The sequence below is a fragment of the Megalobrama amblycephala genome, linkage group LG1 (assembly GCF_018812025.1).
Source record: "Megalobrama amblycephala isolate DHTTF-2021 linkage group LG1, ASM1881202v1, whole genome shotgun sequence".
In the NCBI taxonomy this organism is placed as follows: domain Eukaryota; kingdom Metazoa; phylum Chordata; class Actinopteri; order Cypriniformes; family Xenocyprididae; genus Megalobrama; species Megalobrama amblycephala.
The window spans coordinates 68506252-68527030 of NC_063044.1; the positions used below are offsets into that span (position 1 = coordinate 68506252).

General features: G+C 41.8%; 1 protein-coding gene across 4 annotated transcripts; it reads left to right on the forward strand.

Moving 5' to 3' along the window:
- The first annotated feature begins 721 nt into the window (after positions 1 to 721).
- Positions 722 to 17248, forward strand: LOC125247771. Of its 4 annotated transcripts, none has more exons than XM_048159251.1 (9): positions 742 to 802; positions 4139 to 4176; positions 4540 to 4657; positions 6986 to 7120; positions 7197 to 7328; positions 7419 to 7443; positions 7554 to 7604; positions 9820 to 10065; positions 16496 to 17248. In XM_048159251.1, the coding sequence occupies exons 4-9, from the start codon at positions 6995 to 6997 to the stop codon at positions 16669 to 16671; spliced, it is 756 nt and encodes a 251-aa protein (XP_048015208.1). In that variant the 5' UTR covers positions 742 to 802; positions 4139 to 4176; positions 4540 to 4657; positions 6986 to 6994; the 3' UTR covers positions 16672 to 17248. The 4 variants fall into 4 exon arrangements, with proteins under 4 accessions (XP_048015216.1, XP_048015230.1, XP_048015208.1 ...); XM_048159267.1 differs by having other exon boundaries at positions 6989 to 7120; XM_048159259.1 differs by lacking the exon at positions 4139 to 4176 and having other exon boundaries at positions 722 to 802.
- The last annotated feature ends 3531 nt before the right edge of the window (positions 17249 to 20779 follow it).

The following is a 20779-nucleotide window of genomic DNA, read 5'->3' on the forward strand; positions in this document are numbered from 1 at the left end:
CTAAACCAGTGAAAACCATGCAGGCTCAAAATCCCAAGGAATCAAATAGGAATGACTCAGAAATGAGTCAATGAATTCACACGTATCACCTGATCCACAAATACAGATCTTACTCATTGCTCTCATGAAAATTCTCAAAAAAGATAAAAGGAAAGTTTTCAGCTGGCATATACATGGATGAGTAAAAGTAGTTCCTGTAAGTCACATGATGTAAGAAAGTGAAAGTTTTTTTTTTTTTTAAACAATTTTGCTCTTGGAGTGTACTCAACTGTGCTATTTTGAGACAGCATGAATTTGAACTAAAATGTGCTTATAATATACTATCTCTATATTTAAAAAAATATATTTAGTTTCCACTTGTAGTACACTCTGGGTTCAAATGTACTATAAGTAGTATCTAAATATGTTTTTTTAAATACAGAGATATTATATTAAAAGCACATTTTAGTTCATATTTCATGGTGTCTCAAAAAAGCACAGTTAAGTACACTTAGGACCGATTGGAGAAGCTGAACTACTACTGTTAATGATTTCTCAAAGTCTTCAGTACACTTAGAAGTGATATGACAGAATGAATCTGTAAAATAAATAACATAAAGGTTAATTTGTGTGTGTGTGTGTGTGTGTGTGTGTGTGTTTGCATAGTTAAATACAAAATACTTTCACTTTCACTTTCACTATGCTTTCTGCTTTGTCATGTGATTTCAATGAAAGTGCTGTGCTATATAAAGACCAGCAGAGGGCTTTCATTTGCAGTTTGGACCTCTCGAGTTGGACAGAAGACACAGAAATCAACACTCAGGTTTGTCTTTATTTCCTCAATATTATATTCCTCAATTTTATCACTTTTAAGGGGTCATTTAATTACTCATTGTGACAGGGGTGATATGAGGTCACTTTTACAAAATGTAAAATAAGTCTCTGATGTGTGTATGTGAAGTTTTAGCTGAAAATACCCCACAGATAATTTTTTATAGCATGTTAAATTTGTCCCTTTTTGAGGGTGAGCAAAAATGCTCTGTTTTTGTGTGTGTCCCTTTAAATGCAAATGAGCTGCTGCTCCCAAGAAGAGGATATAGTTAGTACTTAATTATACACCATTTTGTTTAGCTGTCCATTCAGAATTATTGGAGAATCATGACTTGTATTTGAAGAAAACAATTTTTTTATTTTTTTTATTTATCCAGAATTGTTTAACTCTAACACAAATTAGAATACCACATTGTTGTTTATCTTCCCCACTGCTGTTGCAATCTTCCATCAATAATGACTTAGTGCTGGCTATTTGACAATTCATAATCATTCACAATTATTCTGAGCAATAGGATTATATAAAATATATAATATAAAATTTAATTATATAAGTGGCATATATAAAATGACAAAATAAACATTCATCAGTCACGTTTTTACTTGCACCACATTAAAATTATTATGCAAGTGACATATCAGTAAGATTAATAAACATTCAGATTTTAGTTTTTCTAAGAAAAAGTTTGTTTATTTATCCATGTCTTTTTAGATAACTGGTATCAATCTCAGACTAAATAATTTGCCAGGTCTATGGAAACCATACTTAGAGGTTGTTCCACATTATTAAGCAAGTCACAGTTCTCATGCAATATGGGGAGGAAGAAAGATCTTTCTGAAGATGAAAAGCATGAAATGGTGCAATGTTGTGAAACTGAATGGAGATTATCAAATTATCATAAGATTTGTGAGTGATTTAGAGCACAGCAGAACTCGGTCAGATAAAGGCTTATTAATGAAAGCTGCTGGTGTCTCTGGAGTCTCAAGAAGCTCTCCATGCTGGCTGACAGTTGTGTGTAAAGATGCATTTCAGCCACCATTAACCAATGAACTAGGAGAACAATAGAGTGAGTGAGCTTTATAGTTACTTACACAATGTGTTTCTGATATGAATAAATGTCAGCAAATTATATTTCAATGGATTGCTATTGCTGCTTCCATAGATGTAAGTGTGAATTTCACTGGCTGTTGCACCACGACACGTGACACCACAGGATATTGAGTTGGCCGACAGCTCCAGATATCTATCTATCTATCTATCTATCTATCTATCTATCTATCTATCTATCTATCTATCTTCTTTCTTTCTTTCTTTCTTTCTTTCTTTCTTTATTCTTTTATTTATTTATAAAGCACTTTCACACAACTACTTGTTGATCCAAAGTGCTGTACAATACAGATAGAATAAAATGAATAAGAGACAACAAAACATTGAAACACCACATAACAATAAGATTTACATGGCTAGATAAAAGCTATTGACATAAGATGATTTTTAAGCCGCCATTTAAATACAGACAGAGAAGGTGAAGCTCTGATAGAAGCTGGTAAATTGTTCCATAGATTAGGACCAGCAACAGCGAAGGCTCGATCACATCTGCAATGGATCTAGGAACAGTGAGGAGACCAAGATTACTGGATCTTAGGGACCTATTGGGTTTATAAATATAGATTGCCTCTGAGAGATATAGTGGGGTTTGATTGTGCAAGGATTTGAAAACAAAAGAAAAAATTTTAAAACTAATTCTAAATTTAACTGTTAACCAGTTTAGTGAAATAAGAATGGGTGAGATGTGGTCAAACTTTCGTGTGCCTGAAATCAATCTTACAGCAGCATTTTGGACCATCTGTAAGATATTTAGCATGCTAGATATTTGTCTGGTGTTGGCGATGCGTCAGCGAGGCTCTTTGATGTGTTGTTGAGTAGTTCACACACAAAGATTGGTGAGCGCCGATCACTCGCTGATTTTCCCCCGATCACAGTCCGACCTGTTAGCGATCAAGCTCGTTAAAATCCTGTAGTGTAATCTTGGCATTAGCAGCTCCGATTAACTCATCCAGACTCACTGAAAATGTCAGAAACTGCTCATCCTTTTATGTTCAAACCGGAGTCCAGTGCTGATCCTACACTTCTGGGGCCCAAAGAATTTTTTCTGAAGGGGCCCCTGTCAGTGCATTCTTAAAACCCCAAATTTACATAATCTTAATTATTGCAAGAACCAATAATTACAAAGGTTTACGCAAGGTGCACTGCCAAATTTCTATAGCTAATGAAATTAAAACATCAAGGAAATAAACTGCAAGTTATGAAAAATGTATAAAAATATGTAAAGGGAAACCCATTAAAATGTTTAATTGTCAGTAAAAACAATTAGCTAAATAAAATTAAAACCAAATTTCTGTTGACAGCTAAATGCTTTTTGATAGTAGTAATGCTCTGGCACCATCTAGCTGTCAGAAAAACTATAACACACTGCCGATTTGGCTTTCTAAATGCACGATTTTACGAAATGACAGCGTGTTAAACTATAAAAAATGCTAGGTTGTTTAACCCCAAATTTGGAGTCGAATATAGACAAACCCAGCCACTGGGTTACATGTTTTTAATTCAATTTCTAACCCAACGGTTGTGTTTGTCCATTTTGACCCAAATCAACAACCCAGCATTTTTTAGAGTGAAGAAAACAGGAAAACATACGAAAATACAACAATAATTTTCTAAATTAGCTAATTTTAGACTGTGGGCATTGGTTTTAAAGTAGACACATGTTATTATCTGCCCCACTGCACAACGAAAAAGTTATTAAATCAATATAAATCATTATTAAACTATTTTTGCATGACTCCGCCAATGTTTAGTAGACATCACACATAAGTTTGCATATTATAAAGAAATATTCACATTATGGTAAATTATCGTCATGTTTATTTTATATAGTGTGAGCAAGGGGGCCCCCTGGTGGTTCGGAGCCCTACGCAACTTACGTAGTTTGTGTATAGGGAAGATCGCTCTGCTTGAACCCCTTATAATTCCAGGATTGTGGAGGGCCCCCGTTCAAAGCTACATACAGTGACCATACTGGGATATTCCTGATCATCCACCCATTAAAGAATGACACAATGATGAGCATACAGCAACTCAAAAAACAACCTTACAGACACACTAATGAACAAGTCAAAGATCACACACAGGGCGTCAAGTGGGGGGGAAAGGGTGACAGAGTGCATACGGCCCTTGATTGAACGAGATTCTCTCCTTTATTAACACCCTCTAAATTATATTAACATATAAACTTTATATCGCTAATAAATGTCTAAATAATTACAGCTCTGTGGAAAAGAATTATCTTCACTCAAGTTCGCAATGTGAGTATAAGTTCTGCATAAATGCATCAATAACAGCATGCCAGATGAGATGGACTCAGTTATGCCGATGATGTATTTGTTCCTGAAAATGTATGCCTATGTGTTCCAGTGAAGTATTTGTCCTCATTTAGCCTAAACAACACAAACCTTTTAAAACTTAAATGATTAAGTTTATAAAAACTCCTTTGTCATTTATTTATGATCTCCTTTGAGAAAGAGTAGACTTTGCCAAATTAGTTTGCTTATTGTTAATATTAGTGTTGCTGCTGCCGTTATAAATAAAAATGCTTTTATTGTTGTAATATGAAGATGACATTTAAAATGAAATATTACTAACTTTCAACACCTTTTTTTGTGTTTAAGATGACTGAAAGGAAGAAAAATCAAAGATGGGTTTGCAGTTTAAATCTGAAGCAACAAAAATGACCTCCAACCCGTGAAGAAGAAGCTGAAGAGAAAAATATATCAAGCCACATCCAAGGTTCTCTTCCCAAAATGTTTGATCAAGCTCGACCTGGAGCTTCTGTAGCTCCCTTCCCTGGAAAAAGAAAGCTTGTTTGCAGCCATTTTGATACAGTGTCCATTAGGTGTCAATGAAATGTTAAGTCGGTGTCATTTTTGTGCTGGACCACATGTCTGTTGCTAGGGAAAAATACTGCTGAAATTTCAGCTTGCTGCACATTTCACACATTTATTCTTTTAGTGGAGTCTTCATTAAAAGTACAAGAGGAACAAAGTAATTCATCAAGGAGCCAAAAATATTAATAATTAGTAATGGCAGGTTTTTGACAGCTAGATTAGGAAGCAAATTATTATCTGTACTGTATCTTATATTGTCAAATTAACAGTAACTTAATGGCAACAATTATCCACTAGCTACTGTATTTCATACCACAGTAAAATTACTGTAAAAATAACTACAGTAATTTTGATGCAAAAACAGGCAATGAAGGCAATGAGTTCCAGGCAGTCCAGCAATGTCCAAGATCATATTTGAATAGAGAATAATACATTTATTAAGCAAAAACTATAGTGACAAACAAATGAATCAAGTAAATAATAGTTTATAATAAAAATCTAGAGTATATTTAACAGATGACGAGATGAAGGAACAAAATCAAGATATTGCCAGAATGAAATGAGAGATGAAGCAGAAACCAAAAAGAGCCCCACTATCAAAGACCCAGTCCGTTTTATACCATAAGCACAGGAAAACTTACATCCCACTCAAACTTATGTTTTGGTCTAATAAGAAAAGGTCAAACAGACTTATCCATTATGTCATAGTTGGTGTAACGGCTAGGTTAGAGTGACTGGCCAAATGTCAAAGATAGATGAAAATATGAGGAGTTGTTTTGACACCCTTAAGAGAATATTGCAGATCTTGTGTTATCTCATGTCTGCAGAGATGGAAAAAGACATATTTTCATACAATGAAGTTCAACTGAGCAACTAATCCTGAAACCATCATCGCTTCTGCAGTACTTGGCAGGCGTCCAATATCTGACCACAAAGTGTCAACATGACCTGTCACATTGAAACACTTGAAGAACTATTGAATATAACAAGCATACATACTCTTAAATATACAAGAAGAATTACCATAAAGGAGTACAATAAAGAGTAAATACTTGAAAATATGATGAGGATTAATATATGGAGCAAATGGAGTAATATTAATAAATCATAAGCCAATAAAATACATGAATATGAATATCGACCATTTTGAATCCATCAAGTTTTAAGCGTTCTGTAAAAAAAAGTAAATATTATACAATTTTTTTAATTTATTTTATTTAAAATGTATTATTTTATTATTAATCATATTTTATTAATGATCAAAATACAATTATAGCCACACCAGTAAAATCACAGTAACAGAGGAAAATAGGCCGTGACACACAAACTCGAACTCCTCCTAGAGCTTTAATCAGATCAATGTCATATTTGGTCAGTCTAATCTAAAGGCCTTTGAGACGTTAAATTGCGAAGATCTAGAGTTTTCGCTGAAGGGCGTGTCCGTGGCGGCCTGACAAAGTTTGATGTTTCGCCATGAAACAGGAAGTTGTTGTAACTCAGACAAACAATGTCGGATCTGCCCCAAACTTCACATGCTTTATTAGAGTCCTGACCTGAAGGCATCTTCATAACAATATTCAGTTACAGTCATAGCGCCACCTGCAGGCAACAGGAAATGACATGTTTTACACTGTGATTAACTCCTCATGGAGATTTAACCAGATCAACATCATATGTTGTCAGTCTAATCTTAAGACCTTAGCGATGATAAATATCAAAGATCTTGAGTTTTCACTGAAGGGCGTGTCCGTGGCGGCCTGACAAAGTCTGATGTTTCGCCATGAAAAAGGAAGCTGTTGTAACTCAGGCATACTATGTCCGATCTGCTCCAAACTTCACATGTGTGATAAAAGTCCTGGTCTGAAGACATCGACATTGCAATATTCAGTTATGGTCAAAGCGCCACATGTTGGCAGCAGGAAGTGTGGCACTTTGAAATGACTTTGCCATAATTCTCTTGTATTTACTCGCTTACATGCATGTCACCCACTGTTCACTGTTTTCCTAATGTGGTGGCTGTGAGTCCGGGTGCGAGGGCCCTTCCATCGCTGCTTGCAGCTTTAATTTACATTATTTTCAGATGATAAATTACAGAAGAGAGAATCATGAGAATCTTAATATTAAAATCCTCAACAATACATCCTTTCCACTAATGTTCAAATGTTTGTTGTAAGAAAAGTCATGCAATTCAATTATTTGTTCTGTGATTAAAAATAGTATTTCTTTTCAGCAGTGAATCATGTCCAACATCAGTGTGTCGTGTGCAGAGATTCAGACAGCAGTGGGGTTTGTGTTCGTGATTCTGCCTGTGATTCTGAATCAAACACTCAACGATCCTGACTGTGAACAGAGCTGGTATACTGAGGTGACTGTTACACACACACACACACACACACACACACACACACGTTATCTGATCCTCTTGTGTTTGATTTGTTCAGGACGGGCCTCTGATCGCAGATCCATCAGATCCACACAAACTGATGTATCCAGTGACGTCTGTCTCATCTGATCATCTCGTCACTTCTGACTGTGTGAATCTGAATCATGAGATCATCTCTGATGAATCAAAAGTAAATCAACTCAATTATTCATCTGTTTTCATATTTAATCCTTCATAACCTCTATAAAAGCTGCTCTAACGCTTCTTTCTTTCATTTCAGTTGGAAATGGAGACCATGTTCAGAGGTGAGAGACACTTCAGTAAAACACATCAATCTGTCCTGATTCAGATCAGACTCTGTGTTGAAGTGAATCTTCTGTAAGTGAATCATGATGGTTATGAATGTGTTTTTCAGTGTTTAATGACACAGACTCCAGCGGTGGATCGACACACACTCCAGATTCACGTGAGTTCAGGTGATGATTGAGTCTGAAATATCTGACTGAAGATCAGATGCCAAAGTTTAGAGAAAGAGCATATGTAAAGTATAGCTCATTAATTCATGTGTTGTTGTTTCTTGTCAATCAGCTGATTTTACATTGTGTAGCTTGTATAGATCAGTTGTGGTGGATTTTGCCTCTTTTCATCATCACAATTGTTCTTCTGGCATTTCTCTTTCATGCTGCATAAAAAGATCTTCAGCTGAGTCACGAGTGATTAATTTGGTCAGTCAGACTTCACATACCCTTATGGAACAAAAATATATGGGAATATACTGCAAAATATAATGCAATATATTATATAATACATTACCATATATGGGAAACTAGTGCATATATTTTTCAATATACTGCAATACATGCATTGACCATGTATGGCTATGTATTGATACATATAAAATACTTATAAATGAAGACCATAATAGCATTACATTCATAAAATTTTATCCTTTATTATGTACATATATTGTACATATGTGTTTCCATATCAATGTGAATGTATTGTACACACATATATATACACACAATGAGTTACAATCAGTGGTTACAACATACGTCTAGTTCCCAGCATGCTTTGTTTCTGACTGAAAATATTAAAATTAAGTGCTATTTCATGTGTTTTGCACAATATTGATATAGGGGGAGATCTGTTAGTGTTTAAAGTTATATTATTTTAGAATTTAAAAGGTTTTCTGGTATGTGTGAGTTTTTAGGGTCACCATGTTGAAGAGTAGAGTCTGAGGTTAGGTTATGATCCGCTGAACAACATTAAAACTATAATAACTTTATTTAAAAAATAACAGCTGTGAACGCTATAGCACAGTGATAGTTTCTTTGGCAAGAACTTTAAGGTGCTTTTGTTAACTTGAAAATATGAAACATTTAAAATGTAAATAATTATAAAATATAAGAAATGATTTGCATAATATATTGCACCATATATGTGTTTATACCTCATGAGTAAATATATCTGCAATATATTATGCATACAATACCATATCTGATCACATATGAATCTATATATTAAGTGTATTACTGAATATAATATGACATACAGTATGATATATTAGTAAACGTATATATATGAAATATATGAAAAGCGTCAATTCCTTATGTATCATTCAATATGTTGTAATATATTTACACAATATATTTTTTCTGTATATTTTCAAGTATACTGTTAAATCATGCAATATATTTATCATTCATATATAGGGATATATATTTTCCTTCCATGAGGGAAACTAAATGATGAGACTGACATTAAGAGGTGAATATAATTTATGATTTACTCCTCTATGGCATATCTGACATGATGTCCTTGTGACTGATATTGAGTACAAAGTTAAGCCGTGCGTTCACACAAAACATGGGAAAATGAAAGCACACAGCCAATGAAAAGCACAAGCTGCATGCAGCACAGCACAATACCATGGAAGCCCGCGGCTGATGTAAACACGAACCATGCGTTACACAGAACACAACACATGCAGACAGAAGAGTGAACTCGAAACTGAACTAGACTCGAGTGCTGGGATCCAAACACCACGCTCTAAACATGAAACAAGACATACTAGAGACCACGGTGTACACTAGACTGAAGTGACAGAAACTTGACAGAAATCAGCTTCATTAAGACACAAAATAACTCTGTATAGATTTAGAGCTTTCTGTACACTGATAAAATTGATTTTTACTGCTTGTGTTCAGTTTATTTATTTAAAATGAGTTAAAGCAACGGCTAAACATTAATATATCCAACCTTAATATGTTCAATTCACATTTATTTGTGTAACACTTTTCACAATAGACATGTCATTTCCAAGCAGCTTTACAGAAAACACATGTTTCTTCATTATGATTTAGAGTGATCTGAGGTTACCGTCCAAATTATGTCTATATTCAGAAATGTACAGTTCTAAGATAATACAATATGTAGATCGGTAGTTCCCAGCATCCTTTGTTTAGTGCTGAAATTGCTGAAATTAAGTGTTATTTATGTTTTTGATTTCAATTACAGTCATGTTGGTGTTTAATGTTCTGATCTAAATCCAGTTATGACTAGTTAATGTGAACAGACCTTATTTTTGTTTTGTAATGGTGTTTAATATTTATTTAATTATTGTTTTACACTATACTGGGAGAATGAAAGTTAAAAAAAAAAAAAATCCTGAATTTCAGAAAAATATCATGATTCTGTTTGCAACAAGAATGAACCGGAAGATCTGGATCAGACCATTGATGAACATGTACACCAAGATCATCAGCAGCTGCCGACTGAATTTGGAGGAAGCTTTCATGGTCTTAATTACAAGAAAGAAGCAAACGTTGAGATTCAAGTACTACTGCAGAAGACTGAAGGCCTGACGATGGAGAATGAAGGGAAATGGATCAAAAGGAGTAGCAGCATGGACATGCTTATCAATTGTAAGTTGTTGTCAATAATGCAAGTTCCCTTTCAGTCGGTCACGTTCGACGTACGTCAGTAGTGACCGACGAATTGGGATATCGCTTAGAGAGCCCTATCAGCTTCGTGTGAACTAAAACAAGCCAATGGAATTGGCGTGCGATATTTGCATAATGCGCACCGCCCCCGACAGGTGAATATAAATAGGAAGCGGATGCAATCGCACTCTGTCTTTCGCTTCGGAGCCATACACTGGTGTCCTGCTTCAGACTTTGTTTAAACTGAAACTAAAACTGCCTCAGAAGAGGATTAACAGCGCGCTGTTCGTGTTGGTAGTGAAGGCACTCCAGCGAGGTCGCGAGCTTCCGAGGAGCCGAGCTATAAGCTCTCAACTGCTGTTGTAACAGCAACACTCTAAAAGTGTGTGTGCGTGTTGCGATTTGGGCCGGTTCCTCGGTGTGTTCAGGGAGTGGTGTACCTGAGCGCATCACGTCACTCCCTGTGTGCTTCAGCACAAGTGAGCTGATCTTTCCCCTTCTAAAAGAGCTTTACAGACGAACCCTGACAGTATGTCATTTCGTCTGTGCGTTACTGGGTGCGGTCGTTCCCTGGTCCCTGCTGATGGGCACAATCGCTGCATCTCGTGTTTGGGCGTTCAGCACGCTGAAGCAGCTTTTGTGGATGGTTCATGTTCCCATTGCGGGAATATGACTATCGCGGTGCTGAGGTCTAGACTCTCCTTCCTGAGGTCTCAGGAAGCGGGGGTCCCCTCTCCTATGCCCCGTTCAACCGTTTTTTCCGGCCCGGGCCGGAATGACGGTAAGGCGGTGTATGGGAAGGGTGACCTGAGGATTACGGTCAGGGCTTCCCCGCCGAGCGGAAACGCTCCGCGGGCCCCTGCCGCCTCATCAGCACCGCAACCCGTCGTGCCGCCGTTGGTTTCCGCTGGGCCCTCTACGGACTGTCCAGCCGTTACCTTTGGTGCGCCTGCGGCGGACCGGATGTCGATCTCTGCATCGGAAGGTGAGCCAGGGTCCTCGGGGGAGGAAGATCCGGACGCGCTGCCGCCCTCCGGGACGGTAGCGGTGGCCGAGTCGGATCCCGAGTTGACGGCTGTGCTTTCCCGGGCCGCCTTGTGTGTCGGGCTCGAGTGGAACCCTCCACCCTGTCCCGGCCCATCTCGGCTGGATGATTGGTACTTGGGGGGGGGTCGCGCTGGTCATGTCCAGCGTCCCGCCCCAATGCCATTCTTCCCGGAAGTGCACGATGAGGTGACCAGGTCTTGGCAAACACCGTATAGTGCTCGTGCAAGGCCCGGTCCCTCGTCCGCCTTCACCTCCCTGGACGGCGGGGAAGCCAGGGGGTATGCGAGGATCCCGCCAGTCGAGCGGTCCGTTGCGATGCAGCTGTGTCCAACGGCCACTGGCTGGCGTGGTGAGCCGCGTCTCCCGTCCCGGGCCTGTAAGTTCTCAGCCGGTCTGACTGAGAAGGCTTACAGCGCCTGTGGGCAGGCTGCCTCAGCCCTGCACGTGATGGCCCTTTTGCAGGTTTACCAGGCAAAAGCGCTGTCGGAGATGCCCCAGGAAGGGCCTGACCAACAACTGCTTGGGGAGCTACGCGCTGCCACCGACCTTGCCCTCCGGGCGACGAAGGTGACAGCACGCGCTGTTGGTCATGCGATGTCTACCCTGGTAGTCCAGCAACGCCATCTCTGGCTGACCTTGGCGGACATGCGGGAAACCGACAAGCAGCGGTTCCTGAATTCCCCCCTGTCCCCGGTCGGCCTCTTCGGCGACGCGGTGGAGAGCTTCGCCCAACAGTTCTCCGCCGCACAGAAGCAGGCTGAGGCTATCAAACACGTCATGCCACGGCGGTCCGCTGCTGCCTCCACCCACCCGCCCGTGGCTCAGCCTCAGCCCGCCCGTCGCCGAGGGCGCCCGCCTGCGTCGTCCTCCGCCCCTGCTGGTTCGGCAAAGCAGCAGCCTACACCAGCCAAGCAGCAGGGTGCCGGTCGCGGACGTGGTGCCCAGCCCGTCTCAGCCAAGCCAGGTGGCAAACGCAAAAGGAAGTCACGGCCCTGAGACGGGCAACCTGGAGGGGAAGGATCTTGCTCTTCGGGAGAGTTTTCCACCTTCTCTCCCACCCCCGGAGGAGGGCCGGGGGGAATTTGTGATGTCTGTCCATCTACCGCCGCTGGCTCCCCGGAGTCCAGCGGTACCCACTTTATCACAAAAAGAGCAGTTTCCTCAAACTCCAGGTCACAACAGGGTGCGCCTGCCAGTGTGCCAGGCCCCGCCTCGCCACTCGCAGCCCCCTCCCATTTCGCCAGCAGGTGGCAGTGTGATGGTGCAGCCCGCGCCCCGTGCGCCGTCTCCCATATGCACTGCTGCCTCCCAGAGTTCGACCACACTCCGGGCCGCTCCCATGCCGTCCGAGTTGGGTCCCACTCTACCTTGCTGCCCCACCCCCGGTGCGTCTGTGGTGCCTTTGGTCCCGCTGGCTCGGAGTCTGGAGGCGTGGATCACGCTTCCCAGCCCGTCCCGCTGGCTCATTCGCACTATCAGACTCGGCTATGCGATTCAGTTCGCCCGGCATCCCCCGGTCTTCAGGGGTGTCCACTTCACTCAGGTGTCATTGGACAGTGCACCTGTTCTCCGGGCGGAGATTGCTGTCCTCCTGGCGAAGGATGCAATCGAGCCGGTCCCTCCAGCCGATATGAAGTCGGGGTTTTACAGCCCCTACTTCATTGTACCGAAAAAGGGCGGTGGGCTACGGCCAATCCTGGATCTGCGCGTCCTGAACCGGTATCTCCACAAGATGCCGTTCAAGATGCTCACGCAGAAGCGCATTTTCGAATGCGTCCGTCCCCGGGATTGGTTTGCAGCAATCGACCTGAAGGACGCGTACTTTCATGTCTCGATTCTGCCTCGACACAGACCCTTCCTGCGGTTTGCGTTCGAGGGTCGGGCATATCAGTACAAAGTCCTACCCTTCGGGCTGGCCCTGTCCCCCCGCGTCTTTACGAAGGTTGCGGAGGCGGCCATTGTTCCCCTCAAGGAACAGGGCGTTCGTATCCTCAACTATCTCGACGACTGGCTGATCCTGGCCAGCTCGCGAGAGCAGTTGTGCGAACACAGGGACATGGTTTTAGCTCACCTCAGCCGGTTGGGTCTTCGGGTCAACTGGGACAAGAGCAAACTCGCCCCCGGGCAGAGGATCTCTTATCTCAGTCTCGAGCTAGACTCGGTCGCACGGACTGCGCGTCTCACCGAGGCGCGCGTCCAGTCGGTGTTGAACTGCCTGAGCTCGCTCAAGCGCAGGACAGCGGCTCCACTGAAAGATTTTCAGAGGCTCCTGGGGCATATGGCATCTGTAGCCATGGTCACGCCGCTCGGATTGCTCCATATGAGACCGCTTCAACACTGGCTCCGCGGCCGGGTCCCGAGATGGGCGTGGCAGCGCGGCACGCTCCGTGTCCCCGTGACACCGAGCTGCCGCCGCACCCTTGTCCGGTGGTCGGACCCTTCGTTCCTGCGGGCCGGAGTACCCCTGGAACAAGTGTCCAGGCATGCTGTGGTCTCCACAGATGCCTCTGCCACGGGATGGGGGGCCACGTACAACGGGCATGCAGTGTCGGGTCTTTGGACGGGGCCTCAGCTGCATTGGCATATCAATTGCCTCGAGTTGCTAGCAGTACGTCTTGCTCTGACCCGCTTCAAGGAGCTGTTGTCAGACAAGCATGTACTGGTCCGTTCGGACAGCACTGCGGCCGTTGCGTACATCAACCATCAAGGTGGTCTACGCTCCCGTCGCATGTCGCAACTCGCCCGCCATCTCTTGTTGTGGAGTCAGAAGCATCTGAGGTCCCTTCGGGCCACTCATGTCCCAGGTGTGCTCAACCGTGCGGGCGACGAGCTGTCACGGCAGCCTCCACTTGCGGGCGAGTGGCGGCTCCACCCCCAGGCGGTTCAGCTGATTTGGCAGCGTTTCGGCGAGGCCCAGGTAGACCTGTTTGCCTCCCCGGAAACTGCCCACTGCCAGTGGTTCTATTCCCTGACCGGCGGCACGCTCGGCTCGGATGCCCTGGCACACAGCTGGCCCCCGGGTCTACGCAAATATGCGTTTCCCCCAGTGAGCCTTCTCGCACAACTCCTGTGCAAGGTCAGGGAGGACGAGGAGCAGGTTCTGTTAGTGGCTCCGTACTGGCCCACTCGGACCTGGTTCTCAGACCTCATTCTCCTCGCGACAGCCCCTCCCTGGCCGATTCCTCTGAGGAAGGACCTCCTGACTCAGAGACGGGGCGCCCTGTGGCACCCGCGTCCCGATCTGTGGAACCTCCACGTGTGGTCCCTGGACGGGATGCGGAGGTTCTGAGTGATCTCCCACAAGCGGTCGTAGACACCATCACTTCCGCTAGAGCTCCTTCCACTAGGAGTCTCTACGCGCTGAAGTGGAACCTGTTCGTCGAATGGTGCGCCTCTCGCCGAGAGGACCCCCGATCATGCTCGGTCAGATCTGTGCTTTCCTTCCTGCAAGAAGGGTTGGAGCGAAGGCTGTCTCCTTCCACCCTGAAGGTGTATGTTGCCGCTATCGCTGCACATCACCACGCAGTTGAGGGTAAGTCCCTGGGGAAACACGATCTGATCGTCAGGTTCCTGAGGGGGGCAAGGAGACTGAATCCTCCTCGCCCTTCCTCCGTACCCTCTTGGGATCTGACCCTGGTTCTCACAGCTCTCCGGGGTCATCCCTTTGAGCCTTTGCGATCAGTCGACCTGAAGGTTATGTCCCTAAAAACTGTCCTTCTGGTTGCATTGGCTTCCCTGAAGAGGGTAGGGGACCTGCATGCGTTTTCGGTCGACGAAGCGTGCCTAGAATTCGGGCCCGGTGACTCTCACGTCATCCTGAGACCCCGGCCTGGATACGTGCCCAAGGTTCCTACCACTCCCTTCAGAGATCAGGTAGTGAACCTGCAAGCGCTGCCCTCGGAGGAGGCAGACCCAGCCCTAGCTTTGCTCTGTCCCGTCCGCGCTCTGCGTGTGTACGTGGACAGAACGCGAGGCTTCAGGACCTCAGATCAGCTCTTTGTCTGTTACGGAGGCCAGCAGAAGGGAAAGGCTGTCTCCAAGCAGAGGATGGCCCACTGGATAGTGGATGCCATCGCCTTGGCGTATGAATCCCAGGGCGTGCCTTGCCCGCTCGGGTTGAGAGCCCACTCCACCAGAGGGGTGGCCTCTTCCTGGGCGCTGGCTCATGGCGCCTCGCTGACAGATATCTGTAGAGCTGCGGGCTGGGCGACACCTAACACGTTCGCTAGGTTTTATAGCCTACGTGTAGAGCCGGTATCTTCACGTGTACTCGCATCTACTAGTCGGTAGACGTGTTGTACCCGCTCTAAGTGTCGGCTTGCAATGCCATTCCCGCCCCCTGGCCGGATACGTGCATACTTTTACTCCAGTCGTGTTCCCCGCTTGGCGAACCCTGTCGAGTTCCTCCGCCTCCCCCTTCGGCTCGGACATTGCGGAGTGTCTGATGCCAGGCCTACATCCGTCGCTGACGCTGTCTGTTGGCTGGGGCCCATATGTCGTGACCCCTCTACGTGAGCGGTCCCATATGTGTATTGTCCACGGGTCTAAACTCCCTACGGCGAGCCCGTGTCTTTCCCTTAGCAGAGCCAGCTCTGCTGTCACCTGTCAGATGAGTCTCCCCCTACCCAGGTGGAGCCATCCCAGGGACCCCATATGCGTACTGCCCCCCGGGCCAGTCCATATGTGTATTCTCCACGTAAACTCCTCCCCCATTGGGTAGGTAGTGGCCTCCGCAGCGTCCCTTACGGGTTCGCTTCCCCAGTGTAGTCTAGTTTACTTAGTGGGTATTCGGTAAGACAGCAGTAAACTCTCTCGGCGTAAGCTCGCCCCTTCACCGTTCCAGCTGGTGCTATGGGTAGCCGAGCTTGCGCTGGGCACTGGAAGGGGTTTCGTAACTGTGGCGCTTTAGTTGGGATCCCAATTCGTCGGTCACTACTGACGTACGTCGAACGTGACCGACTGAAAGGGAACGTCTCGGTTACGTATGTAACCCTCGTTCCCTGAAGGAGGGAACGGAGACGTACGTCCCGTCGCCACAGTTCCTGTACCCTCGCTGTAGTGCGGACACCAGTTGTCTCCTCAGCGAAAAACAGAGTGCGATTGCATCCACTTCCTATTTATATTCACCTGTCGGGGGCGGTGCGCATTATGCAAATATCGCACGCCAATTCCATTGGCTTGTTTTAGTTCACACGAAGCTGATAGGGCTCTCTAAGCGATATCCCAATTCGTCGGTCACTACTGACGTACGTCTCCGTTCCCTCCTTCAGGGAACGAGGGTTACATACGTAACCGAGACGTTTCTATGTGGTGTGAGATCTAATTAAACATGTTGATAAATGAGTGATGGGATCTTCTTCTGTAGTTTCAGATGAAGGTCCGGATGAGATTGATGAGATTCCTGAGATGAAAAACCAGATCGGACTGGGAAATACTCACAACACATGCAGTGAAGCGCGCAGCATTTACTTTGAACAGAACCGCTCTGAGATTAAACCATGGCCGGTCATCTTTGTAATTAAGTTAAAAATAGTCATTTGATATAGAGTGCAATAAAGCAAGATAATTAGGGTGAATTCAGGGTGATTGGGACACTTTTTGCCATTGAGATGAACTGGAAAAAGTGTCAATCACCCTGAATTCACCCTAATCAATTTAAAAAGTCTATTATTCATCTCCTGTGTCTTTGACAGCGTTTTAATCATTGGTGTGGATAACACCATAAAAAAGTATGTGTTGAAAACAGTTTTCATTTAAAAACGCTCCTCATCCACACTATATATTAATATCCACACTATATTATATTAACATAGACCTATTTTAATGACATTAACATATATTAATTCTTTTATTTATCAAAATAAAGAGAAAATAGTACAAACTTTGCTAAAGTTATTCTTTTAAACAAATATTAACCTAGACATTATTAAAAATATATTATTTTAGCTAAAGTATTTGTATGAATACTGTGTGCATTTTACCCCTCACCACCTCATATGTATGATTTTCACACAAAAATGTTTTTCCAATTACTAACATACTTTTGTCCAAACTGTAGTCAGATTTTCAAAACTATAAAAATACATTTAGCAGAACATCCGTCTGTTGTGGCCATACTATTAACACAATTCATGTCGTTTTCACACAAAATACAGTCAATTAACACATTTCTTAAATGCTTACATTTCACATAAGCTTACCTCATACCAAAATCATGGATCTTTCTCATCTTATTTGTAAATGCTTAAACACAGCAAGTCAGAAATGAAGACCCAATGTTCCAATCTTTAAATATAATATAAAACCTATACTTTATGCAACAACAGCAGCTCAAATATATATATATATATATATATATATATATATATATATATAAACACAAACAATTGATACGCATTTTCAATTAGCAGATCACTGAAATAGCAGATTCCAATCTTAGTTGGAGGAATAGTCAGGGGTTGAACTTATTTTTATTACACAGACACTGAGAAAAATAGAACTCTTTGAATCTGATTTGTTCAGAAACTGAATTATAAAAACTATACATTTCATATTTTCTGCAGGTAGAACTGAAACATGACAGTAATGCAGTTTTCATAATGCCATCAACTGTTAGTATTTTGACAGTCTTTGACTGATTTGTTCATGTTGGATAGAAAACTAGTGCTAGTGTTTGACAGAACGACACGATTTTGAGTCAGATTTGATTTGAACTAAGGCCTAAACCTGTCTTAACCTAAGCCCTGTCTGTGAAACCGGGACTTTATTGTCAAAACAATGACACCTATTTAAATGTTTTGGATTTTCTTTTCAAAGTAATAAAATGTTGTTTAAAAAATGAAATGTTTCCGGTGCAAGTAAAAGGCTGTTTTCAATCAACAGATGAGTATGGTGAACCTATTTTTCTGATTACTGCTGACATAACTGAGCAAGAAGATGTGCTGGATAGTCATCTTCGAGGAACACTAATACTGTCTGATTTGCACATAACGTAATTGCTGAATTTGTGAACTTTCAGCGGGGTTGTCTACATTTATGCTGAGTAATGTAATAGTTTGACTTGTCTAGGCACAGCTGTGTTTTGTGTCCTTGCTGCCAGCTAGACAGTAACTCGGTCAGCAATACAAAATCATTGGACAGATATCCATATTCAGTGTCCTGGATATGATTGCAAAGTACACAATTATAATAGTACAGGGTGATAAACCCCATTGCTTAATTAGTGTAATACATTAGTGTAATCTGCTACCGCTGTTTACGGACATCTAAATGGTCTATTGTCTTTAATAGAAAAATGTTATGTGAACTCATAAACTCATTATATTAAACTGCATGTGTAAGCGCAGATTTCTAGTTAGAATAAGTGTTATTTGGTGTGTTTTTACACTAGATGAATATAGTGAGAGATATGTTCATGCTTAATCTTCTGTTCTGATGGTATTTATAGGCATTAAGCTGAAGAGTAGAGCCTGTAGATCAAGGATTGGTTACAAACATCTAGTTCATATTTACTGCATGTTTAACTGTATGCATGGAAGTGTACTGTGATAGTCTCTTTACTAATTACATTAGTACATGCAAGTGTATTGTGATTGTGATACATATCTTTACTAATTACTAGGGCTGAGCTTTCATGATTCGATTGGATTCAAATTCACAAGCTTGCAATTCAGTTCTGATCTTGATTTTGTTTTCATATTGATTCATTTGGATATATATATATATATATATATATATATAATATATATATATAATCTATCAGGCTCAGTATAGGTCAGATTTTCTCAAGGAATAGAGTCTCTGAATTAAAGCTGTAAACTACACTGGAACTGTCAGTCGCATTACTGTAATATTACAGGTTAAAATGAAAAAATGATTTGAATGCAAACATTTTACTTGCACATAAGGCAGTGTTTATTCCAATAATAAAGTTATTAATTAATTAACTTTTTAATGACATAATTAGGTTTCTATATTAACACTGAAACTCATTGTCTGATTGAGCCGGATGAAGGAAACCTGTCTGGTAACAGGGTCAGTGGTGTGGGGAGTGAGGCGGGTGGCGTTAGCTTCTGATGCGACCAAACTGACTTCTAATCTGTCTTTAATCTGAACTTATTCTTCTCCCTTCTTCCTTCACAGTTCGAAAAGGAGTTTATTTTAGATAAAAATGAAGAAAATCATATTATTGCACTCAGAAACATGGCTCCCTTCCTGGACCTTTACTGATCAGAAGGGTCAATATGGTTAGGATTTGACCATTAATGCCCCAATAAGGCAGCATCCATTTATGATTTATTTTTAGCATACTGTTTTATAGTGTTCTGCAATACACTGAGGTGTAATAGATATTTACACTTATTGTGCAAAGAAAAAAACACTATTTTCACTTGCTGCCAAATGTTTTAATGACAGATTTATTCAAACATGAATTAAATATTGAAGAACAGGTTGAGTAAAAATAATGAATATGAAAATAGTGGATATAGAAGGAAACCTTTTGAATTTGAAGATCAAGGTAAATTGTACTTAATTTTTCTCCGGGAAATATGCAAGTATCTTCTGTTACTAAATCAGTATCCACAGTACTCAGTGATTTTTTTTTTTTTTTTTTTTTTTTTAAACAAAATAAGAAAAATTGTGACATGTCTTGTTCAAAAGTTTTCACCCCTCGGCTCTTAATGCATTGTGTTTCCTTCTGGAGCATCAGTGAATGTTTGAACCTTTTTTAATAGTTGAGTTTGAGTCCCTCAGTTTCCTCAGTGTGAAAAGACAGATCTCAAAATCATTCAGTCACTGCTGGAAAGGGTTCAAATATGCAAAAATTCTGAATCTGAATGAATCTGAATGAAAAATGCTGAATGAATCTGCAGGACCTGGAGGATTTTTCTGAAGAACAGAGCTCAGTTTAACTGCTCAGAACAAACAAGAAGAAGGAAAAAAAAAATCAAATCTTGGAATTTAAGAATTTAAATAAGAAATAAGAATCAAAATGAGAATCGATTAAAATTGAGAAATCAATATTTTCAGCCCAGCCCTAGTAATTACATTACTATTAATTATATTATGGAAGTGTATTGTGATAGTATCTTTACACATTAGTACAAGCATGATATTGCTATCTAGCAGCCATGATTAATGTTAATGTTTCTTAGTAATCAACAGCATGAATTACTGCAGTGAAGCCACTGTGCAATATACAACACTGTCAAAGAGAAAGACTCAAACTGTGTGGTTTTACTGTCTTGTGATTTAAAGTTCAAATAAAAATGAGTTGTCTGACCACAGTCCTGTTTGTTCGGTGTGATTTATTTAAGGTCAGATTGTTTAATTCAGTAAGATGTTCTTCTGATTAAAAGACTGAGCTGCCTTCATAAATGACCAGAGAAAACTCATCAATTTAAAACACAAGTAATAATTCTAATAAAATAAAGACAAAAACTTTAGTTCAAGTTCAAGTTGAGCTTTATTAACATTCCTCTCTTGTGGAGACATTCAGTGGAACAAAACGTTGTGCCTGACAGGACCACCATATTTACATAAATACAGACGTAATATCAAGTATAATATAACTTACCAAGAGAGATCATCTGACTATACATATGTTTTATATAAATATTTACCTATACAAAGAACAGTTGCTTCACAT